This window comes from Zeus faber, assembly GCF_960531495.2.
Source record: "Zeus faber genome assembly, chromosome: 4".
Classification (NCBI taxonomy): domain Eukaryota; kingdom Metazoa; phylum Chordata; class Actinopteri; order Zeiformes; family Zeidae; genus Zeus; species Zeus faber.
Window position 1 is genome coordinate 35,338,461 of NC_137191.1, and position 26,491 is coordinate 35,364,951.

At 46.5% G+C, this 26,491-nt stretch overlaps 1 protein-coding gene across 1 annotated transcript in view; it reads right to left on the reverse strand.

The window, feature by feature from the left end:
• The window catches only part of LOC307228914 (uncharacterized protein), a 33,546-nt gene extending 15,733 nt beyond the window's left edge, over nt 1–17,813 (reverse strand). Inside the window, exons 1-5 of the mRNA XM_079998760.1 lie at nt 17,327–17,813; nt 3,370–3,483; nt 3,111–3,197; nt 2,909–3,025; nt 1,342–2,137 (exon numbers count right to left, since the gene is read on the reverse strand). Coding sequence (XP_079854886.1) covers nt 1,342–2,137; nt 2,909–3,025; nt 3,111–3,119 — 922 coding nt within the window. The 5' untranslated portion in view covers nt 3,120–3,197; nt 3,370–3,483; nt 17,327–17,813. The remainder of the gene's footprint in view (nt 1–1,341; nt 2,138–2,908; nt 3,026–3,110; nt 3,198–3,369; nt 3,484–17,326) is intronic.
• Between the last annotated feature and the right edge of the window lie 8,678 nt (nt 17,814–26,491).

Here is a 26,491-nt window from a genome sequence, read left to right on the forward strand (position 1 = left end):
GGCCCCCAGGGGGCGCTGGGCGGGCTCTGCAGGGCTTTGTTCCTGCCGTGGTGGGAGTCTCCGATGAAAGCACTCTCGTCCTACAGACAGATAGCTTCATAGCATAGTGAACGCTTCCACTTGTCGCGCGGCGTCTTGCGTTTTTTCTGCCGTTCACCATCATATTCCTTTTCTAACAAAAGTGACATTCAAGACATTTTCCCAGGGCCCCGGGAGCCGCCGCACACACCTCCCAAACCCGACAGCGCGCCGCGCGGTCCGAGTGCGTCAAGACATCCGATCTCTTCAGTTGTAGGAGCCGCCCGTCGAGGAGGTGGGTGCGACACGGAAAAATGGAAAACGTGGGCCCCCATCCGCGGGCCCCCGTTCTGAGTCGTAAAAGGTTGCACGTTTTTTTGTGACAGGCAAGGTGATTTTATTTACCGGTTTGTTCAAGACGGAAGGTGGACAACGCTGACTTGTCCACCGGCAGGTGGTGTCACCTCCACCAGAGCAGGGTGCGCAGGGAGGGAAGAGCAGACCCGGGAACGGGAATATTGTTTTTTTTGGGTTTTTTTTTCCCTGGCGCCGGAGAACTGGTCTTAAAAAGCTGGCTCAGTCCCAGCCCCCGTCAGCGCGTTGTCATGGCGATGCTGCGGAGAAACTTTGACCGCTGTCCCCGCCCTCACAACGCGCCACGGGGTACGCCTGCTGGAGGAGCCAGCGGTGTTTGGACACTACCACATTTCATCAGATGCCCGTCACAACGCTCACATACTAATTTGGGGAACCGTTAAGAACATCAGACAAACAGTTTTATCTGAGGAGAGGGTGACACTGACAACTACAACACGGTTATTTAGTGTGACACTGACAACTACAACATGGTTATTTAGAGTGACACTGACAACTACGACACGGTTATTTAGAGTGACACTGACAACTACAACATGGTTATTTAGAGTGACACTGACAACTACAACACGGTTATTTAGAGTGACACTGACAACTACAACATGGTTATTTAGAGTGACACTGACAACTACAACATGGTTATTTTTATAGTGTGTTCATGTTTTCAACAATATGAGATCAAAAGAAGTCATTGACCATCCCAAAATGTATGAACACTACCAGGAACACATGTGTGATGTAACCATGGATATCCCGCTGTAACTACGGCAACGGTGATGGTTATTTCTCCCCCAAACGCGGAAGTGGGCATGGGAAAAACAAATCTGATCAAAGATCACAACCAATCAGAACCAGCAACCAACTCCTGGTTTGGACAGAACCACAACATAGAGATAGATACAACAGAGAGTTCCCCCAGACAGATATCCAGTGGTTACTGCCACTCACCACATTCTGTTTCAGATGAGCTGGAAAGTTCCGCTTCTACCGTCGTCTCCTCTGCTCCTTCCTCCTCTTCCTCCTCTTCCTCCCCCTCCTCCTCCTCTAATTCTTCATCCTCTTCTTCCTCCTCCTCGGCCTCCTCCTCCTCCTCCTCCGTCCCTGCCCCAGGTCTTCCTGGGCCACATTCCGGGCCCCGCTCCTCCAGTTGCTCCCCACCCGCCCGGGTCTCCACGGGCTGTGTGTGGGGGTCGGGCCCCGCCCCCGGGGCCCCCCCACGGCAGAGGGAGTAGTTGTGCTCCAGGGCCGAGCTCCCAGCCGCCCCCTGCGCCTCGCCTTCCTCACGTCGCTCCTCCTCCTCTTCCTCCCGCTGCGCCACCTGGTAAACCTCCACCGTGGGGACACTCTGCGCCCCTCCGTCCCGCCCTCTGCCGGGGCTGAGCTCCCTCTCCATCGCGGTAGTGACGGAGGCGGGCGGGGCCCCCTGGGGTCCAGGGGCCGCCGCGCTGTGCATCGGCACTTCGCCGCCGAGCCTCCCCGTCTCTCCATCACCGTGCTTCTCCTCTTCCTCCCAGCTCCTCCCCCAGCGGCCGATTAGGACGGCCTCCTCGGCGCCGGCCAGCTCCCCGCCCACGCCCACGCCCAGGCCCAGCTTGGTGTAGCGCGCCATCTCATCCAGCGCAGACACATCCCAGCGCTCAGGGTGCAGGTCCTCCACGAAGCCCCCGTCATCCACCAGGTCGCTTAACAACTCAAAGGGCCGTTTCCGTGGCGTGGCCGGGGAGCCCAGCATCAGGAGTACGCTCTACATGGGGCAGTTATATTAAATGCACATTTACAATTTATATTTACACACACATATCTATATCTATCTATCTATCTATATCTATCTATATCTATCTATCTATCTATATCTATCTATCTATATCTATCTATATCTATATCTATATCTATCTATATCTATATATCTATATCTATATATCTATCTATCTATCTATATATATATATACATACTGTATATACATATATATTTATACAAAATATATACACACAGACACATATATATTTTTTATATACATATACAGTACACACACACACACATATATAGTTTTTTACACACACACACACACACACACACACACACACACACACACACACACACACACACACACACACACACACACACACACACACACACACACACACACACACACACACACACACACACACACACACTTTTTTAAATTATTTTTCATTTTCTATGTACAGCAGGGTATCAGAGTTAAATTTAATTGGCCTTTTTCAGACTTCTTCATTTCAGGTTGGTGCTATAAATGGTGCTATATATACAGAGAGGTAAGCATGAGGTAGACACTGGTTATGAACTACATGAACAGTTTCCTTTGGGTCAGATAGCAAGGTAACGCATGAAGAACTGGAATGAAAAGAGACTTGTTTGGAATTTCTATCTACAGTTAAATATTAGCACAGTAGGTACGTGTCAGGTCCAGCCGTCCATTGAGGGTTTCGTAACCATCACAAATGTTGAGTCTGATGCAGAGGAAGCACTACTCACCTGGTCGTACTCAGTCCTGCCCCCCTGTGGCGACATGGCCAGTGGGTAGGGGCTCAGGAGGCCCCTGTGGGCCCCGTACGCCTCGCCAAATGCAGGCTCAAGCCCATTCATGCCCGGCTGGCAGAGAGAGAAACACAGACACGGTGACCTCCATGAACGGAGCATGGGCGGACCGTCGCGTCGAAAGCACCACGTGGCTTACCTGAGGCATGCCCGTGGAGGAGGGGAGGTGGAGGTGGAGGTGGAGGTGCCGCAGCAGGGGGTCAGGGTGCGGTCGGGCCGTTTCAATCTGCGTCAAAACAGGCGGGTTAATCACATGATATTCTTAGATGATCACTTAAGAAAAAAAAAACAAAAAACAAAACAAAAAAAACAACAACAACCGACACAACCCAAGATTCACAGAGATGATGGAGTTAAGTGGTGGTGGTGGTGGTTGTGGGGGGGTTCCGGCTGGTTACCTGGTCGACCGGGTGATGGGTGGGTGGGGGCCAACCAAGCGGAGAGGAGGTGAGAGGGCCAGCGGTCAAAGCCCTCTTCCCATGACACAACACTAAGCACTCAGCTCCCCTCAGCTGGATGACAGAGGAAGAGGAGGAGGAGGCGGAGGAGGAGGAAGAGGAGGAGGTCAGACACAGTTCAGTCTCAGATCTTCCTCCAACAACAATGCAAATGGCGTCAGCCAGCGCCGACGAGTCTCGGCAGGGTTTCCAGACGAGGGCGAAGAACGAGGCAGGGCTCCGAGCGCTGAACCCTGCACGAACCCGAGCCGCCCGACGCAGCCGCCGCCTCCCCCGAACGTGAACCGCGGCAGCTGGGACACCAACAGCCCATAATAGTAATATTATCAAATGACTATATTTACACATTGCCCGGCGTTTCTTCCATGACGCCCTGGCAGGCGTCCAGGGAGAGGGAAGTGATCAAAGGCAAGAAAAGACACGAGACGAAAACAGAGCAGGAGCAGAGGAGCGACGGGTGGGGGGTGGGGGGTGGTAGGGGGTGGGGGTGGGGGTGGGGGCAACGTGGAGAGGAATGGAGAAGAGAAGGGAGGAGCAGGTTGGTGCCTGCGGCCTGGCTTCTCTCCCGAAGCCTCACCTCCCTTCTCTTCTCATCTCATGACGCAACACAAAGCAACGGCAACGCAAACCGCCGGCTGCACCCGGGGCCCCGTTACGGAGCTACTGACGGGAGGAGGAGGAAGAAGAAGGAGAAGCAGCAGAAGAAGCAGAAGAATACCGTCGGAAGACCGCGCTCGGCGAAGCGATGCCGCGGCGGGCCCTGCGCAGCGGACTGGCTCCAGTCACGCAGGAACGAGGAGGCGAGGGCCGGCGCGCCGGGCTGGACACCGCCCCGCTCCGCCCCGACGCCGGCTCACCCCGCTGTAGGCGTCGCCGCCTCAGCGACTCTGCCGCCGAGATGCGCCGCCCTTGGAACAGAGCGCTTTGGAAAACACCGCCACAAAAGGAGCGCATTCCTTAGGGGGGGGGCCTTGGTGATAACTAAAAGACACCGCCGCCGATTCCTCTCACTTCAGCGGTTATTGCGCCCAGACAGGGAGCCGGGCTGACTCCCTCTTCTCTGCCGCAGCGCGTCTGATATGGGACACCAGCGTGTTCCGACTCCGACTTCTGGCGTGGGCCAGGCCTCAGAGGGGAGGCTGCGCTGCCTGCCGAGGGGGCCAGGCCGACAAATCTGCAGCGCCGCCCCCGGAAAAAAGACAAAACCTAAGGGTTGGATTTGGCAAAATGCAAATCATCGCCATTGTGGGAAAACGGGTGTCGACATAAATGCAGGTTACATAACACGAGGCAGAGAGCCTTGACAGAACAGCAGCGCGGTAGAAACCCCTGTCTAACTCCTGCACAGTATCAAGTGCAGTGGACAGTTCATTTTTCCGAATTAAAACCCGGCTCCCCACACCCACACACACACACACACACACACACTCGTGTTCACAAAAGAGCTGGGAGGGAGTGTGGATCGCCGCCGTACGGGAATTCTCATTCCAGCCCTGATTAGGATCGAAATAGTTGCGCTCAGTCAGTGGAGGACGAGGCAATAAGGAACAGCATGTGTGCCAAGTGGAACAAAGGGATTGTCCAAGCTCAGCTCCCAACCCGCCGGCCCTATGGAGCAGGCCGGCTGCAGAACTGGACCAGCGAGTCTGACTGGACCTACAAACACTCCTTACACTGTGAGGAAATGTACTACAGCGTGGTACACTGTGTACATTTCTACCACATTGGTTTCTTCCTGCAGCCATAAGAACTGTCAACGCTGAACTCACCAGGGGCCCCCACTGAGACACTCACACAGGCCCCACTGCCTGACTGTACTGTATGATGCATACTGTGCTGCATACTGTATCACTGTACTGGGTTACTGCATACTGTATCACTATACTGGGTTACTGCATACTGTGCTGCACACTGTGCCACTGCACTGGGTTACCGTATACTGTACTGCATACTGTATCACTGTACTGGGTAACTGCATACTGTGTCACTGTACTGGGTTACTGCATACTGTGTCACTGTACTGGGTTACTGCACGCTGTACTGTATTGCTGTTCGGTGATACTGTATTGCTGTGTCGTACTGTTGTATACTGTACTGTATACCTGACACACTACCTCACTTTATTCACATGCCACTTTACTGCACATATCTGTATAAACACAATACTCTATTCCACTGATTTCTATTTTGTATTCCTGTTCAGTATATTATCTTTTACCCATATTTTATTCAATTACTAAATGAATTGCGTTTTAGGAATCAGTTTGTTTGTTTAGTTCATTAGTTGGTTATTGTGCATAACCTCCGGGTGCGTTGCAATGTGGCTTCACTACATACTGCATATGTATGAAGGTATGTATATGTATGTGACCAATAAACCTCTTGAGTCTTGGTACCATTGTTGTACGTCCTGTGACACAATCACAAAACAAGTACCTGTGAAGAGACAATGAGCGTACGCTAGAGCAGCGGTTCTCAACGTGGGGTCCGGAGAGACCCCCCGAGGTCCCAGGGGGTCCCAGCAAAAATGATCAAGTTAAACTTCACTGTTAGAGGCACAGCAGCGACTGTTTGAGTCCTGGCTTCAGGGTCACCTCCCTGACCACTGCACAGACTCAGGTCCGACAACACAAACCTTCCCAGATCGCGGTCACAAGCAACTTTTAGAGTGGGGCCCAACGCGTACTAAGGCCAGGGGTCCCCGCTGAGGGAGAAGGTGGAGAACCCGCCTGAGACGCTGCTACCAGAGCCACAAGCCACCGTAGCAACTGAAAAGGTACAAACTATGGCGCTGGACGGTGCTCCCTCCGCGTCACGACACAAAGCAAGCGATGGACAACAGGACGGGACTACATCTTCCACACCACAAAGGACATCTCATCTGACCCGGGATGGAGGGATGGAGGGATGGAGGGGGGAAGGAAAGGAGGGGTGGTCGGGTGTGGTGTGGGCGGTCCCAAGACACACACACGACCAAGCAGTCTGGATGGTGAAGGGGGGGGGGTCTGCCGGGGTGAGGCTGGTGGGGGTCTGCCTGGATGTAGGAGGGAAGAGGGGGGTATCTGTCTGGGTGGAGGAGGGAGGTCTGTCTGGGTGGGTGGAGGAGGGAGGTGTGTCTGGGTGGAGGAGGGGGGTGAGGGGGTCTGTCTGGAGAAAGGAAAAGGGGGGTCTGTCTGGGTGGAGGAGGGGGTGGGAGGTCTGTCTGGGTGGAGGAGGGAGTGTGTCTGGGTGGAGGAGGGGGGTGAGGGGGTCTGTCTGAAGAAAGGAAGAGGGGGGTCTTTCTGGGTGGAGGAGGGGGTGGGAGGTCTGTCTGGGTGGAGGTCTGTCTGGCCTGAGGAGGGTGCGGGTCTGTCTGGGTGGAGGTCTGTCTGGGTGGAGGTGGGTCTGCCTGGGTGAAGGAGGGTGGGGGGGGGGGGGGGATCAGTCTGGGATCCAATTTACCAAATTAACGTCTAATCACGGAGCAGCGCCATCATCCTCCATCCTTTCCCACCATCCCCGTCACGTCAGTTCCAAACTTGCACCGCGCACCGGATCCTCTCCGCTCCTCCGTGTCCTTGGAGCGGCTCCACCTCCCGGGTCCGTGCGGGACACAGTGGTCCGGATCCCGGACCCTCCTCTCCCCCGAACCGGTGTTCGACAGGCAAAATAAAAACCTCATCTATTTAGATCCAGGTCCTGGGAGACGGCGCGCACGGAGCTCCGTGCGCCGCTGCGACGCGAGGAATAAAACACACACACGCACGTACGCACGCACCCCCCCCCCACACACACACACACAGGGTGACGTCCCGCGTGGCAAACGGCGAGAACGAGCGGGACTCCCCGTGATTCTCCGCAAAAAAATAAAAATAAAAACGTAAATGAATCCAGAATGAATCCACCGCGTGGATCCGGAGCGCAAGTCCCCACGACGCGGCTCCAGGTCCACAGCAAACCCTCTGAGCTCCGTGGGTGCAGCTGGCAGTGCCACCGCATGTCCATCAGTAATATTCATATGAATATGAATACTAATATTCACATGAACACTGCATGGCGCTCGAACAACGCACGGTGAGGGCGGTGTTCAGAAATAAATAACTCAGGAAAAGTGTTTTGTTTTAATCTGTTTGCCCTCCTTTCCACTTGCAGAAGCTACTGACTATAAAGAAAGTATATGACAACAACAATAACAATTAATAACAATAATAATTATTATTAATAACAACAACAACAACAACAACAACAACAGCAACAACAACAACAATAATAAAGTGTTGAGACTGGGCAACCAGGGTGTGTGCAGGGTTCAGGGGATCACTCAAGGCAGGGTTAACATTAGAAACGCTGAGCGATGTAGGAGGACTTTACTCATTTAGGCAAAAATACATTTATGGACAAATACATTCAGACACAACGTCTACATTGGTATTACAATTTAGGACTGGATGACCTTTACAACCTCCTACTTGAAAAATAAGAATAAAAATAAATACATTTCATGACTTTTTGCGGACCTTGTTCCAATTTCAACACAAATCTGGTGATAAATGCTGGTGTTCTGGGGAACCACCGTCTCAGGAAGTTGAATATACTTTTGAACGAAGCATCTATTTTATTAAATTAATTATGACAGGTAAGTACAGTGTATTTGATTCAGACGTCAGTACCAGGTAGAAACAGGGTATGAAACGGAGGATTCCATCAACAGCGTGACAGGCCTCCGCAAAACAACACTCAAAAGAGTCACGACTGAGATTCACGGCAGGAAACGCAGCGAGAGACTTTCAACAGGCGGCGTCACACAAGCAAAGGCTCCTTTCGGTCGCCAGGGCTGCACGGACGAAGGGGAACGGTGATCAGAGGGGATCCCAAGTCTTGGGTTTCTAGCGCGCACACACACACACACACACACACACACTATAGAAGCCGGGACGCAGGACTCAGGATAATATCAAACCCGCTGATCACAGCCCCCGACCGGGCTGGACCGACCGCCGATGACGGGAGCAGCTGCCTACCCCCAAAGACAAGTCCTTCACAATTTTTTAAGGACCTCGGTCTCAGTCTCTTCGTCTGGGACCCAAAAATCTGAGCTTGTGTCCTTTGGTGTATACTAGGCCTAAGCACGAGGCTCCAGTGGCGCTAGATTTGAGGTTTTATAACATCACAAATGTTGACTCTGATGCAAAAAGAACTGTAAAAAGAGAAACGCGGTGATACATACCAATCTGACAAACATCTGAATGAATTATATGTCTTTTGGAGCCTAATATTTGGTAAAAACTGAATTGAAGACCTGTTTAGAGTTCCGATGGACCCGCAGACCCAGTGTCTGTCCCTTTGCCCCAAATTCGAGAATCATTTTAATTTCTGGAATTCACGCCTGGAGGTTAATGAAGCCTCATCTGGTCTCATCTTTTAACGTCCTTGAATGTGTCGAAAAACGCCTGGAACCTTGGGAGCTCCATGGTCATGGTCCGCGCCAGGCGGCCTGGAACCGTGCACCCAAACAGGAGCCGTCCCAGCTCCCACACAACCACAACACACATCCAGTGCTCAGCAGCTAGGGGAGGTTTGGGTTTTCAGGATGGCCGACCAGGGGAAAGTGCAATAAAAAAGGAACAAACACCAAGAGAATGAACTATTGAGGATAAACTAGTGAGAATAAACTAGTCAGAATAAGCTAGTGAGGATAAACTAGTGAGGATAAACGAGTGAGGATAAACGAGTGAGGATAAACGAGTGAGGATAAACGAGTGAGGATAAACCAGTGAGGATAAACCAGTGAGGATAAACCAGTGAGGATAAACAAGTAAGGATAAACTAGTGAGGATAAACTAGTGAGGATAAACTAGTGAGGATAAACCAGTGAGGATAAACTAGTGAGGATAAACTAGTGAGGATAAACAAGTAAGGATAAACTAGTGAGGATAAACTAGTGAGATAAACTCATGAGGATAAACTCGTGAGGATAAACTCGTGAGGATAAACTCGTGAGGATAAACTAGGTGGATAAACGAGTGAGGATAAACGAGTGAGGATAAACTTGTGAGAATAAACTTGTGAGAATAAACTTGTGAGATAAACTAGTGAGGATAAACTTGTGAGGATAAACTAGTGAGAATAAACTAGTGAGAATAAACTAGTGAGAATAAACTAGTGAGGATAAACGAGTGAGGATAAACGAGTGAGGATAAACGAGTGAGGATAAACGAGTGAGGATAAACGAGTGAGGATAAACGAGTGAGAATAAACGAGTGAGGATAAACCAGTGAGGATAAACCAGTGAGGATAAACTAGTGAGGACAAACTAGTGAGGATAAACAAGTGAGGATAAACTAGTGAGGATAAACTAGTGAGGATAAACTAGTGAGGATAAACTCATGAGGATAAACTCATGAGGATAAACAAGTGAGGATAAACGAGTGAGGATAAACTAGTGAGGATAAACCAGTGAGGATAAACTAGTGAGGATAAACTAGTGAGGATAAACTAGTGAGGATAAACTAGTGAGGATAAACAAGTAAGGATAAACTAGTGAGGATAAACTAGTGAGGATAAACTAGTGAGGATAAACTAGTGAGGATAAACTAGTGAGATAAACTCATGAGGATAAACTCGTGAGGATAAGCTAGGTGGATAAACGAGTGAGGATAAACGAGTGAGGATAAACGAGTGAGGATAAACGAGTGAGGATAAACTTGTGAGAATAAACTAGTGAGAATAAACTAGTGAGGATAAACTTGTGAGGATAAACTAGTGAGAGTAAACTAGTGAGAATAAACTAGTGAGGATAAACTAGTGAGGATAAACTAGTGAGGATAAACTAGTGAGGATAAACTAGGTGAATAAACTAGTGAGGATAAACTAGTGAGGATAAACTAGGTGGATAAACTAGTGAGGATAAACTAGTGAGGATAAACTTGTGAGGATAAACTAGGTGAATAAACTAGTGAGAATAAACTAGTGAGGATACACTGGTGAGGATAAACTGGTGAGGATAAACTAGTGAGGATAAACTGGTGAGGATAAACTGGTGAGGATAAACTAGGTGAATAAACTAGTGAGGATAAACTAGTGAGGATAAACTAGTGAGGATAAACTAGTGAGAATAATCTAGGTGAATAAACTAGTGAGGATAAACTAGTGAGAATAAACTAGTGAGAATAAACTACTGAGGATAAACTACTGAGGATAAACTAGTGGGGATAAACTAGTGAGGATAAACTAGTTAGAATAAACTAGTGAGGATAAACTAGTGAGGATAAACTAGTGAGGATAAACTAGTTAGGATAAAATAGTGAGTATAGTACTGGGAATAAACCAGTGGGAATTAACAAGTGGCAATAAACTAGTGATGATAAACCAGTGGGAATAAACTAGCAAGGATAAACCAGTGAGAATAAACTTGCGGGAATAAACTAGTGAGAATAAACGAGTGGGAATAAACTAGTGAGGATTTACCAGTAGAAATAAACCAGCGGTAAAAAAATAGTGAGGATAAACTAGTGAAGATAAATTTGTGGGAATAAACTAGTGGGAATAAACTAGTGGGAATAAGCTAGTGGGAATAAACCGGCGGGAATAAAGCAGTGGGAATAAACCAGTGAGAATAAAGCGGTGAGGATAAACCAGTGAGAATAAACTTGCGGGAATAAACTAGTGAGAATAAACTAGTGGGAATAAATTAGTGAGGATTAACCAGTAGAAATAAACCAGCGGGAATAAACTAGTGGGAATAAACTAGTGGGAATAAACTAGTGGGAATAAACTAGTGAGGATAAACTAGTGGTAATAAACTAGTTAGGTTAAACCAGTGGGAATAAACTAGCAAGGATGAACAAGTGAGGATAAACTAGTGAGGATAAAGTAGTGGGAATAAACCAGTCCGAATAAACTAGTAACGATGAACTTGTGAGGATAAACCAGTGGGAATAAACCAGTGGGAATAAACTAGTAACGATGAACTTGTGAGGATAAACCAGTGGGAATAAACCAGTGGGAATAAACTACTGAGGATAAACTAGAGAGGATAAAATGCTGAGAATAAACTAGTGGGAAAAAAATAGTGACAATAAACAAGTGTGGATAAACGAGTGGGAATAAACAAGTGAGGATAAACTAGTGGGAATAAACTAGTGGGAATAAACTAGTGGGAATAAACTAGTGGGAACAAACCAGTGGGAATAAACAAGTGGGAATAAACTAGTGAGGATAAACTAGTGAGGATAAACTAGTGGGAATAAACTAGTGGGAATAAACGAGTGGGGATAAACTAGTGGGGATAAACCAGCGGGAATAAACTAGTGTGAATAAGCTAGTGGGAATAAACCGGCGGGAATAAACCAGTGGGAATAACCCAGTGAAAATAAAGCAGTGAGGATAAACCAGTGAGAATAAACCAGTGACAATAAACTTGCGGGAATAAACTAGTGAGAATAAACTAGTGGGAATAAATTAGTGAGGATTAACCAGTAGAAATAAACCAGCGGGAATAAACTAGTGGCAATAAACTAGTGAGGATAAACCAGTGGGAATAAACTAGTGAGGATAAACCAGTGGGTGTAAACCAGTGGGGATAAACCAGTTGGAAAAAATAGTAAGGATGAACTAGTGTGTATAAACTAGTGGGTATAAACTAGTGGGGATAAACTAGTGGGGATAAACTAGTGGGGATAAACTAGTGGGGATAAACTAGTGAGGATAAACCAGTGGGAATAAACTAGTGGGAATATACTAGTGGGAATAAGCTAGTGGGAATAAACCAGCGGGAATAAACCAGTGGGAAAAAACCAGTGAGAATAAAGCGGTGAGGATAAACCAGTGAGAATAAACTTGCGGGAATAAACTAGTGAGAATAAACTAGTGGGAATAAATTAGTGAGGATTAACCAGTAGAAATAAACCAGCGGGAATAAACTAGTGGCAATAAACTAGTGAGGATAAACCAGTGGGAATAAACTAGTGAGGATAAACCAGTGGGTGTAAACCAGTGGGGATAAACCAGTTGGAAAAAATAGTAAGGATGAACTAGTGTGTATAAACTAGTGGGTATAAACTAGTGTGTATAAACTAGTGGGTATAAACTAGTGGGTATAAACTAGTGAGGATAAACTACTGAGGATAAACTAGTGAGGATAAACTACTGAGGATAAACTACTGAGGATAAACTAGTGGGAATAAACCAGTGGGTATAAACCAGTGGGTATAAACCAGTGGGAATAAACCAGTGGGAATAAACCAGTGGGAATAAACCAGTGGGAATAAACCAGTGAGGATAAACTAGTGGGAATAAACGAGTGGGAATAAATGAGTGGGAATAAACTTGTGAGAATAAACAAGTGGGGATAAACTAGTGGGGATAAACTAGTGGGGATAAACTAGTGGGGATAAACTAGTGGGGATAAACTAGTGAGGATAAACCAGTGGGAATAAACTAGTGGGAATATACTAGTGGGAATAAGCTAGTGGGAATAAACCAGCGGGAATAAACCAGTGGGAAAAAAACAGTGAGAATAAAGCGGTGAGGATAAACCAGTGAGAATAAACTTGCGGGAATAAACTAGTGAGAATAAACTAGTGGGAATAAATTATTGAGGATTAACCAGTAGAAATAAACCATCGGGAATAAACTAGTGGGAATAAACTAGTAGGAATACACTAGTGAGGATAAACTAGTAGGAATAAACTAGTGGGAATAAACTAGTGGGAATAAACTAGTAAGGATGAATTTGTGAGAATAAACCAGTGGGAATAAACCAGTGGGAATAAACTAGTGAGGATAAACTAGAGAGGATAAAATGCTGAGAATAAACTAGTGGGAATAAAATAGTGACAATAAACAAGTGTGGATAAACGAGTGGGAATAAACAAGTGAGGATAAACTAGTGAGAATAAACTAGTGAGAATGAACAAGTGGGAATAAACTACTGAGGATTTACTAGTGGGAATAAACAAGTGAGGATAAACTAGTGAGAATAAACTAGTGGGAATAAACTAGTGGGAATAAACTAGTGGGAATAAACTAGTGGGAATAAACTAGTGGGAATAAACTAGTGGGAATAAACTAGTGAGAATAAACAAGTGGGAATAAACTAGTGAGAATGAACTTGTGGGGATAAACTTGTGGGGATAAACTTGTGGGGATAAACTTGTGGGGATAAACTTGTGGGGATAAACCAGTGGGAATAAACTAGTGAGGATAAACCAGTGGGAATAAACTAGTGAGGATAAACCAGTGGGGGTAAACCAGTTGGAAAAAATAGTAAGGATGAACTAGTGGGTATAAACTACTGAGGATAAACTACTGAGGATAAACTACTGAGGATAAACCAGTGGGAATAAACCAGTGGGAATAAACGAGTGGGAATAAACGAGTGGGAAAAAACTAGTGGGAATAAACTAGTGGGAATAAACTCGTGAGAATAAACAAATGGGAATAAACTTGTGGGGATAAACTAGTGGGGATAAACTAGTGGGGATAAACTAGTGGGGATAAACCAGTGGGAATAAACTAGTGGGAATATCCAAGTGGGAATAAGCTAGTGGGAATAAACCAGAGGGAATAAACCAGCGGGAATAAACCAGTGGGAATAAACCAGTGAGAATAAAGCGGTGAGGATAAACCAGTGAGAATAAACTTGCGGGAATAAACTAGTGAGAATAAACTAGTGGGAATAAATTATTGAGGATTAACCAGTAGAAATAAACCATCGGGAATAAACTAGTGGGAATAAACTAGTAGGAATAAATCAGCGGGAATAAACTAGTAGGAATACACTAGTGAGGATAAACTAGTAGGAATAAACTAGTGGGAATAAACCAGTGGGAATAAACTAGTAAGGATGAACTTGTGAGGATAAACCAGTGAGAATAAGCCAGTGGGAATAAACTAGTGAGGATAAACTAGAGAGGATAAAATGCTGAGAATAAACTAGTGGGAATAAAATAGTGACAATAAACAAGTGTGGATAAACGAGTGGGAATAAACAAGTGAGGATAAACTAGTGAGAATAAACTAGTGAGAATGAACAAGTGGGAATAAACTACTGAGGATTAACCAGTGGGAATAAACAAGTGAGGATAAACTAGTGAGAATAAACTAGTGAGAATAAAGTAGTGGGAATAAACAAGTGGGAATAAACTAGTGGGAATAAACTTGTGGGGATAAACTCGTGGGGATAAACTCGTGGGGATAAACTCGTGGGGATAAACTCGTGGGGATAAACTTGTGGGGATAAACTCGTGGGGATAAACTCGTGGGGATAAACTTGTGGGGATAAACTCGTGGGGATAAACTCGTGGGGATAGACTCGTGGGGATAAACTCGTGAGGATAAACCAGTGGGAATAAACCAGTGGGGGTAAACCAGTGGGGGTAAACCAGTTGGAAAAATAGTAAGGATGAACTAGTGGGTATTAACTACTGAGGATAAACTACTGAGGATAAACTACTGAGGATAAACTAGTGGGAATAAACTAGTGGGAATAAACCAGTGGGAATAAACCAGTGGGAATAAACTAGTAAGGATTAACTATTGGGGATAAACCAGTGAGAATAGACCAGTTGTGATAAACGAGTGGGAATAAACAAGTGGGGAAAAACTAGCAGGAATAAACTAGTGTGGATAAACTGCTGAGGAAAAAACAGTGAGAATAATCCTATATAGTGGGAATAAACTCGTGGGGATAAACCAGTGGGAATAAACTAGTGAGGATAAACCAGTGGGAATAAACTAGTGAGGATAAACCAGTGGGGGTAAACCAGTGGGGGTAAACCAGTTGGAAAAAATAGTAAGGATGAACTAGTGGGTATAAACTACTGAGGATAAACTACTGAGGATAAACTAGTGGGAATAAACTAGTGGGAATAAACCAGTGAGGATAAACCAGTGGGGGTAAACCAGTTGGAAAAAATAGTAAGGATGAACTAGTGGGTATAAACTACTGAGGATAAACTACTGAGGATAAACTACTGAGGATAAACTAGTGGGAATAAACTAGTGGGAATAAACCAATGGGAATAAACCAATGGGAATGAACCAGTGGGAATAAACTAGTAAGGATGAACTTGTGAGGATAAACCAGTGAGAATAAGCCAGTGGGAATAAACTAGTGAGGATAAACTAGAGAGGATAAAATGCTGAGAATAAACTAGTGGGAATAAAATAGTGACAATAAACAAGTGTGGATAAACGAGTGGGAATAAACAAGTGAGGATAAACTAGTGAGAATAAACTAGTGAGAATGAACAAGTGGGAATAAACTACTGAGGATTAACTAGTGGGAATAAACAAGTGAGGATAAACTAGTGAGAATAAACTAGTGAGAATAAACAAGTGGGAATAAAGTAGTGGGAATAAACGAGTGGGAATAAACAAGTGGGAATAAACTAGTGGGAATAAACTAGTGGGAATAAACTAGTGGGAATAAACTAGTGGGAATAAACGAGTGGGAATAAACGAGTGGGAATAAACGAGTGGGAATAAACTAGTGGGAATAAACTAGTGGGAATAAACTAGTGGGAATAAACTTGTGGGAATAAACTTGTGGGGATAAACTCATGGGGATAAACTCGTGGGGATAAACTCGTGGGGATAAGCTCGTGAGGATAAACCAGTGGGAATAAACCAGTGGGAATAAGCCAGTGGGGGTAAACCAGTGGGGGTAAACCAGTTGGAAAAATAGTAAGGATGAACTAGTGGGTAGAAACTACTGAGGATAAACTACTGAGGATAAACTACTGAGGATAAACTAGTGGGAATAAACTAGTGGGAATAAACCAGTGGGAATAGACTAGTAAGGATTAACTATTGGGGATAAACCAGTGAGAATAGACCAGTTGTGATAAACGAGTGGGAATAAACAAGTGGGGAAAAACTACCAGGAATAAACTAGTGTGGATAAACTGCTGAGGAAAAAACAGTGAGAATAATCCTATATAGTGGGAATAAACTCGTGGGGATAAACCAGTGGGAATAAACTAGTGAGGATAAACCAGTGGGAATAAACTAGTGAGGATAAACCAGTGGGGGTAAACCAGTTGGAAAAAATAGTAAGGATGAACTAGTGGGTATAAACTACTGAGGATAAACTACTGAGGATAAACTACTGAGGATAAACTAGTGGGAATAAACTAGTGGGAATAAACCAATGGGAATAAACCAGTGGGAATAAACTAGTAAGGATTAACTATTGGGGATAAACCAGTGAGAATAGACCAGTTGTGATAAACGAGTGGGAATAAACAAGTGGGGAAAAACTAGCAGGAATAAACTAGTGTGGATAAACTGCTGAGGAAAAAACAGTGAGAATAATCCTATATAGTGGGAATATAGTGAGGATAAACGAGTGGGAATAAACCAGTGGGAATAAACCTGTATAGTGGGAATAAAGTCAGGATAAACTAGGGACTGGGAACAAACCAGTGGGAGTTAACCAGTGAGGATGAACTAGTATGGGATAAAGCCGCGAGGAGGACACCTACCGAGTCCCAGATGAGAGGAGCAGTATCGGGGTTACGCGCTCGTTATATCCGTATTATTCCAGTTATTATCACACCTCCACAAAGTTCCATCACGTTGCCAGAAACAACACGTCTCCCCCGCCGGTCCTCCTTCTGCCGCCGCGGCTGCTGGGCTCTCTCCGCGGCCCCCGGAGCCCCCGAAGCGCTCCACTCTCCGCCCAAAACGAACCACAACCAACCCCCCCCCCCCCCCCCCGCCGCTCCCCCCGGGCGGAGGGCGTGGACGCGCCGGGCACACGGTTGTTTTTGCCGCCGCGCGTGTCCGCGTCGCTTCGGAGCTTCTGCGCGTTTGCCCGGTAACATACCCCTCCACCTCCCGCCCGCCCGCGGGCATCTCCACCCGAACCGCACCGGTGCGGTTCGCCCGACCGACCGAGAGCCGAGAGACTGACCTGGCGCGGCGGGGAAAGGCAGGCGCTCCGCTCGGACCCTCCCGGGGCATCTGAGTTCACGGCGCAGCGGCTTCGGAAACTGCTTTTTTTTTTTTTTTTTTTTTTTTTCTCTCCTCCTTCCCCAAAAACTTTATTGACGCCGTTAACAGCGCGGCGCGACCTGTCGTCGTCGTCGTTGTCGTCGTCGTCGTCGTTCTCCTTTCGGGCTTTTCACACATTTAGAAATAAACATGAAAACACGTTTGAAACGACAACACCGAGAAGCGCAGCGGCTCGAGGGACACACATCTCAAAAGATCGGGGGGAAAAAAAAGACCCAAAAAATAACAGTTGAAATGGGTAAAAACTGAAAATGAAGCAAAACGGCAATCTGAGTCATAATACACCGACAAAAATGAATAACACTGTGAAATAACCGAACGCGGGGATTAAAATCTGCTTTTTGGGCTTTAAGTGCGTTTTGACAAGTTGGAAAACAAAGCACAACCACGGCGCCGCTCCGGTCCCCCCCACCGGATACGACCCGCCTGACGTCACGGGCGCGTCGGCGGGGAGGGGGGCGGAGTCCACGTGACCCCGCTCTGAGGACACGGCGGCGGGGGGGGGCGGGGCCAGGAGGAGGGGGGCGGGGCCGGGGCCCGGAAGTGATCGCGCGTCCGCCCCGCGGCGCCGGGAGGCCGTCGTCCGCCCCGCGGCGACCCGGTGGCTTCCGCGACGGGCTTGTCTCCGACCGGCGGCGGCGGCGGCGGCGGTGCGGTCCGGTCCGGTCCGGTCCGGTCCGGTCCGGTCCGGTCCGGTCCGGTCCGGGGAGGGGAGGGGGGCTCGTTTTTGGCGCGAGAACCCGCTGAACTCGCCTCGCTTGAGACCCCGCGCGCGCCGGGCTTTCGTTTCCACCGGAAGCGGCAAAAATTAAAAAAATTAAAAATAATAACCCCGACGCGGATTCACTTATTATTATTAATATTTCTAATATTATTAATATTATTATTATTATTATTATTATTATTATTATTATTATTATTATCGGGGGGTTCCACGTGTAACGGAGCAGAAGACAGATGATCCACTTAAAACGCACTTTCATTCAGGCCAACTCAAAGTTGTATTTATTTATTATTATTTAACTAGTTGAAATGCTGCAAAACACGCACAAATAAATGTATGGAAGATGCAATAAAACACGCAGCAAAATGCACAGTTGCCCGAATTTGAATAGTTGTTCATCTCCAATATCATTTTTGGCCAAGCCACGAGCGGCGGATCATGCTTTAATTTCTAAACAGGGCTCCTTGAAGAGGTTCCGGGGGTCTCCAGCAAAATGACGAATACGAAATCCCATGCAGATATCAGTTGATTCACGGTAAAATGATGAAGAAAAAAAAAGCCACAGACCACGTTTCCAATTCTGTAGGTCAAACACAACTTTTTTTTTTTCCTTATTTTTTACCAGGGATTGACGGCGGCGCCTGGCCTATTTGATCATTTCTGCACCCACAGTATAATGGAGTTTTTGTCAGTCCCAACCGCTCAGCGCCGGCCCCAGGGCCAAACTGTTTCCTCTCCGGAGCAGGATCATCTTTTACATTTACATTTAGTCATTGATCAGACGCTTTTATCCAAAGCGACTTACAATTGTTCAAACACCGACGGACGCAGCCATCAGGAGCAATTAGGGGTTAAGTGTCTTGCTCAAGGACACTACAGCATGCTAGCAGGAGGAGCCTGGGATCCAACCAGCAACCTTTAGATCACTAGACCACCAGCTCTACCGCCTGAGCTACCATCCCCATCCCCCATCTTTTGAATGTTTCCGGTTTGTGCTGCGTGGTGGTTTCTCGTTTGGCCTCTGAAAACACCCGGAAGCCGCGTGTTCCTTTGACGGCGCACCTTGGCCTCGCAGCAGGTAAACAACAGGTGAAGCTGCTTAGTATCGTACAGTACAGTACCTTCCCGAGCGGGCGGTGGAACCGGCGGGCGGCTGCTGCCGGTGGGGCCGACTACGGGTCCCCAGAGAGGACAAAGCTCCCGCTCCGGCCTGTGCAACCCCACGGAGCTGATCGCTCGGAGGGGAGCATGCTTCGAGGAATCATGCAGAACGAAAATACATTGAATGGTTCCTCTGGACGCTCCCTCGCTCGATCTTAACAATGATCGAATGTGAGATGTTTAAACAAAACAATCTTCGGGGTGACCACTTGAAGGCAAAGTGATCTTGGGTTGAAGTAGAGCATACGTTGCCACATCACCACACACATTCCAACACATGTAACCATAAGCTGTAGCGGTTTTAAGGTTTTTCTGATGACAGAGCTTCAAGGTTGGTGCTGGATCAAACAAAGCTCTTCTATGAAGCATCAAGGAGACACAACAGAGGAGTTTGAATGCACTTTTACAGTACAGGCATTGTACAGTACACATATTGTATTGTACAGTACAGGCATTGTACAGTGCAGGTATTGTACTCTACACGTATTGTATAGTATAGGACAGGCATTGTATTGTGCAGTACACATGTTGTATAGTGCAGTACCGGCATTGTACAGTACACATATTGTGTAGTACAGTACAGGTATTATACAGTACACGTATCGTATAGAACAGTACAGGCATTGTACAGTGCAGGCATTGTATAGAACAGTAAAAGCATTGTACAGTACACATTGTGTCATACAGTATGTGCATTGTACAGTGCAGGTATTGTATTATACAGTACAGACATTGCACAGTACATGCATTGAATCGTACAGTACAGGTATTGTACAGTACAGGTACAATACATGTATTGTACAGTACAGGTATTTTACAGTACAGTGCATGCATTGTACAGGACATGTATAGTGCCATACAGGCATTTTACAGTACAGTACATGTAAAATACAGTACATGTATTGTATAGTTCAGAACAGGCATTGTCCAGTACATGTATTGTATACATGTACTGTATACTATACAGTGCATGTATTGTAGGTACAGTTATAGTACAGTACATGCATTATATAGTACAGTACATGTATGGTGCAGTACATGTATTTTACAGTACATGCATTCTACAGTAGAGTACAGTGCATGCATTGTGTAGTACAGTACAGGTATTGTATAGTACCGTACAGCTTTGGTGCAGTGCAGGCATTGTACAATACAGTTATAGTACAGTACATGTATTGTATAGTACAGTACAGGACAGGTAATGGGTACAGTACAGGCATTGTAAAGTATAGTACAGGTATAGTACAGTACATACATTATATAGTATAGTACTTGTATAGTACAGTACATGTATTTTGCAGTATATATATTATACAGTAAAGGTATAGTACAGTCCAGTACAATAATTATATAGTACAGTGCAGTTATAGTACAGTACAGGCATTGTACAGTGCATTAAAAGTACAGTACTGGTCAATACCTTAATAGTACATACAATACCTGTACTGTACTATTAATGTAAGTGAAGGTATGATACTTTGCACGACTGACATCGTGTGAGGTATCATCCCTCTCCAGGGCAGCCAGCGCTGATGCTAATCTCTCAGGAGACTTCACAGCAGCCGAGCTAAAGGCAGCAATCAAAAAACTGAAGCTGGGCAAATCACCAGGTCGAGACAATATCCACCCAGAGTTTGTCATGCACCAAAGTGAAAGAACATCTCAATGGCTACGCACATTCTTCTCATCATGCTTCCGGAGGTCCAAGCTCCCAAAGACCTGGCGCCGTGCTCCCGTCATAGCCTTGCCAAAGCCGAACAAACCCGCCGAAGACCCGAAGTCCTACAGGCCCATATCCCTGCTCTGTGTCCCATACAAAATTCTAAAGAGGCTGATCCACAGCCGCATTGAGCCAGTGGTGGACCCTCAACTCCCACCAGAACAAGCCGGCTTCCGCAGAGGCAGGTCAACGGTGGACCAGGTAACGCTACTCACCCAGGAGGTGAGGACAGCTTCCAAGATAATGAGAAAGCTGGAGTAGTATTCCTGGACCTGACAGCCACTTATGACACCGTGTGGCACCGTGGACTACACCTGAAACTGTTGAGAACAATCCCGGACCGGCACATGGTGAGATTTATCATGGAGATGCTATCTAACCATAGCTTCATCCTACAAACCAGCGATGGCCAGACCAGCAGGCTCAGAAGGCTGAAGAACGGTGTCCCGCAAGGCTCTGTCCTCTCACCAATGTTATTTAACATCTATATTCACGACCTGCCAGACACAACATCCAAGAAGTACGGCTATGCGGACGACCTGGCCATCATGCTTCGATGCCCAACATGGAAGACTATGGAAGAAGGCCTCAACCGAGACATGGGCATCCTGGCAGACTACCTCCAGAAGTGGCACCTTCAGCTCAGCATGGGCAAAACAGTGTCTGCAGCGCTCATCCGCCGCCTTGCAGGCTTGACTTGGGGAGCTTCCCCCCAGACCCTACGCATATCCACGCAAGCCCTGGTCCTACCCGTAGCGGAATACTGTGCCCCTGCCTGGAGCAGAAGTCCACATGCGAACAAGGTGGATACTGTCATCAACAGCGCCCTCCGGATAGTAACTGGTTGTCTGAAACCCACCCCTGTGTCCTACCTGCCAGTCCTAGCTGGTATCGCCCCACCCAGTCTCGGACGGGAAGCGGCTACCCTCACCCTGGCAAGAAAAGCCCAGAAGAACCACTGGCACATCCTGCACAAAGCCACAACAACACCCGCACCACCATGCAGGCTCAAGTCTCGCCATCCCTACAACAAGGCAGCACAAGAGATGCTACAGTCGATCCCTGACGACTTGTCCAAGGACGCCTGGCTGGCAGCATCCTGGAGACAATCATGGGAGACAGCTGCGCCCTCCCGCATCCAACTATACATCCGGGATCCAGGAGGAGGTGTAAAAGGAGAAGACATGCCACGCCACCTATGGACCTCGCTGCCCCGCCTGCGTACTGGCGTCGGACGCCTCAAGTCATCTCTAAAGAAGTGGGGCCATCCGACAGTGCGTCATGCGAGTGTGGCGAACCTGAACAGACTGCCGAGCACATAATCACCAGCTGCCCCCTATACAGCCCACCCTCAGAAGCTGGCCTTTTTGACCTAGGACCGGAGACGAGGGCATGGCTACATGACACTGAGTTGGCCATCTGATGATATACGAAAGAGAGAAGGTATGATACAGTACAGGTATTGCACAGTACAGTTAAAGACCAGTAGAGGTATTGTACAGTACTGGTAAGGACAGTACATGTGTATACAATACAGGTATAGTACAGTTCAGGTATTGTACAGTACATGAATATACATGTGGTGTGGGGATGGTGTGGTTGGAGCAGCCACTCCTGACCTGGATCTAGGTGATTGGGATCGGTGTGGCTGCACGCCTGTTGCTCGTTGGTTGGTCTAACGAGCAGCAGGCAAAACCCCCGTCCCCACACTCACTCAGGAGGGGAGCCCTGTCATGACACATGTCTATCTGCTCCTGAGCTTCATCCAACTGGCCCACTAGAAGAAAAAGAACAACAAGAAGAAGTGCAATGCACTGCGCCCCTGTGCCACCACTAAACTGTTGTCTACAACCCAGCCGTCTGTGTCTCTGGGCCAGAGGTCCCTGAAAACGCCAATTGGGTGGCGCGTGGTAGGAGAAACTGCCACAATACAGTACAGGTATAGTACAGTACAGGTATGGTACAGTACAGATATAAAACAGTACATGTATAGTGTAGTACAGGTATTGTATAGTACATGTATAAACAACAGGTATACTATAGGTATTGTGTAGTACAGGTTTCATATAGTACATGTATATACAGTAGAGTTATAGTACAGTACATGTATATTGTCTTTACTGACGCTCTGCTGGATCTGAATGGAGCCTCTATGAAAAGCAACCTCTGTCCCAGGGCTGCTGTTTACCAGACATTTATTTTCTCTTTCTTAATAAAAAACTGTGTTCCCCTCACATGGCGTCATACAATATGTACCTGTTTCACCCACATTGTACAGGTATATCACAGGCACAGCTAAACCTTCTCCATAGCAACAAGCAGCACCAGTCGACTCAGACATTTCGGAACGTAAGTTAGAAAGCCAAGGGGTAAGAGGTCCTCACGAGGATGTGCAGGTCAGTGCAAGGGGTCCCCGGGTGTCGTCGGAAGAGATTGGTCTTTAGTCAAGATTCAAGAGGTTTATTCGTCACATACATATACTGTACATACTTTCATACATATATATGCAGTGAAATGTAATAGTCGTGATGAAAGGCGGGAGTCTGTAGAGTCAGTAGAGGTCAGCAGTCAGAATAGGTCATTAGAGGTCTGTATAGGTCGGAATATCTCTAATGACATCTACTGTATCGTCAGTAGATGCCATTAGAGGTCAAAAGAGGTCAGTAGTGGACATTAGAGGACATTAGAGGTCATATGACTACAGTCAGTAGAGCTGTGTTTAGGTCATTATAGGTTTGTATGGTCATTAGATGTCAGTTGAGGTCATTAGAGATCATTAGTAGTCATTAGATGTCAGGTCAGTAGACGTCATTAGCTCATCAGTTATTAGAGGTCAGTACAAGTCTGTAAAGGTCAGTAGGGGTCAGTAGAGGTCATTAGGGATCAGTAGAGGTCAGTAGAAATAAATAGGAGTCAGTAGAGGTTTTTAGAGGTTAGTATGGGTCAGTAGCAGTTATTATTACAGGTCAGTAGGAGTCAGTAGAGGTTATTAGAGTTTAGTAGGGGTCAGTAGAGGTTACTAGAGATCAGTAGGGGTCAGTGGAGGTTATAAGAGGTCAGCCAGTCTGCCTATCTGTCTGCTTGCCTGTCTGTCTGTCTGTCTATCTATCTATCTATCTACAAAAGGCCAGATTCTTCTCTTCCTTTAAAAACACACATACTGTACATTGACGATGAGAATGAATTAAGAATGAATGAAAAACAAACGATGGAAAAAACCACCAGGAGGAGTTTGTGTGAAATGCACAGTTGACCAGAAGAGGTTGATCTTTCCTTCTATTTTTACCAAAAAGTCAGCCCCCCCCCGATGTCTGTCTCCTAAATCATTCTTTAGTCATTGCTGAGGAGACAGTGCTGGCTGGGTCTGTGGCTTCTTTTAAATCGCTTCTCAAAACCCATTTTTATAGGTCTGCTTCAATGTGATGTCGCCCCCTTTCTTAATCTGTTTTATATTTTACTTATTTATTCCTTTTTAGTTCTATTTCTGATTATCGTATTGTATTTATTTATTTTTTCCTTTTTATTTGTATTTCTTATTATCATGTTGTATTTATTTTCCCTTTTATTTATGTTTATTATGATCATATTTGAAAATGAAAATTTATTTTATTTCCTTGATAATTTCTAATTCTTATCATATTGTATTAATATATTTTCTCTTTTTATATCTATTTGTTATTATCATATTGTATTTATTTATTATTTTCCTTTTTATATTAATTTCTTATAATCATATAGTATTTATTTATTTATTAAATGTCCCTTATTATATATCTATTTCTTATTATCATATAGAATTTATTTTTTTATTTCCCTTTTATTCATATTTCTTATTATAATATTGTATTTATTTTTTTATTTTCCCCTTTTTTGTTTCTATTTATCATTATCATCTTTTACACAGGGTATTGGAGGCAGACGATCCGCTGTGGCGACCCCTAATGGGAGCAGCCCAAAGAAGATTATTATCATCTTTTATTTATATATAAATTTTCCTTTTTTATTTCCATTTGTTATTATCATATTGTATTTATCTACTATCCGCTTTTTCACTTTAATGAATGAATTAAATTCCTGTTTGAACACACACACAAACTGTGTTTTTAAAGGTGCTATATAAATATATTATTATTATTATTATTACTATTCAGTATGTAGTAGTGTAGTATGTAGTGAGAGTCTTGCTGAAATGGTAATATTTCGGATCCAAAACATCATGTTGTGCCTATGATCAGACCCCCCCCCCCCCCCCCCCCCCCCCAAAAAAAAAGTGAACGTTTGTACCAGACACTTTTTATTGGGCCTTTCACAGACATGGCACCACGCCACTCAACATCAAAACATTTTGCACAAGGTCCAAGTCCAGCGGGGGCTAGCACGCACATCTACCGCTACCACTTTCTGTTACCATGGTGACCACAACATATCTGCAAATATTTCCTCGCTATGAACACAGGAATAATTAATTGGTTGGCGGCACCCGAGTCTGAACAGAGAGAGAGGGAGAGGGTGAGCGAGAAATAGAGGGAGGGAGGGAGGGAGAGAGGGAGAGAGAGGGAGAGAGATGGAGGTAAGGAAGGAGGGAGGGAGAGAGAGAGAGATGGAGGTAAGGAAGGAGGGAGGGAGGGAGAGAGAGAGAGAGTCACAGCTGCAGGACGAGGTTGGAGCAGGGAGTGACAGTCCCTGGCTCCAGCCCACGGTTGGCTCCTCCCGTTGTAGTTACCGGGTAGAAACCGCGCACCGGCCAAAAGATCAAAAGATGCGCCGACGCCACAACTACGCAAACAGAAAGCTGGAGGAAAAGATAGAACACAATTTGGTCTTTCTAAGAAGTAGCTGTATATCTCCATTGAAGATTCTCCTTTTTTTTTCTTGTTTTTTTCTGGGGGGGGGGGGCCTTTGGAATCGAGGTGTGGCCGTGCGGGTCAAGTGGGTGGAGCGGGTCAAACAGGCTTAGTGGGCCAAACGGGTCAAGTGGGCCAAACGGGACAAAGGGGCCAAACGGGTCAAGTGGGCCAAACGGGACAAAGGGGCCAAACGGGTCAAGTGGGCCAAACGGGACAAAGGGGCCAAACGGGCCGACTGGGTCGAGCGGGCCAAACGCCCAAAACGGGCCGAGCGGGTCCAGGCGGTGCACCCCCCGCTCGGCGAGGCCGAGTGCCCGAGTGTTTCAGCCCGGTCGCAGCGCTGGCCCCCTGCGCTCACAGTGCGTTTGCTCCGCCCGGGGTCGAACCGGAGCCACGCCCTCGCGTCGGCAGAAGCCACCCACCCAGTATTCGCCAACCAGAAAAAAAAAAACTAGGAGCGCCCGACGTGGGTCACCCATGGGGAGGGACTCCCCACTGTCAGGACAATGAGATCACCATGGTAACGAGGAGGTGGGGGGGCAGCCTCTTGAATGTACAAGTCTGAAGGATTCCACACACACACACACACACACACACACACACACACACACA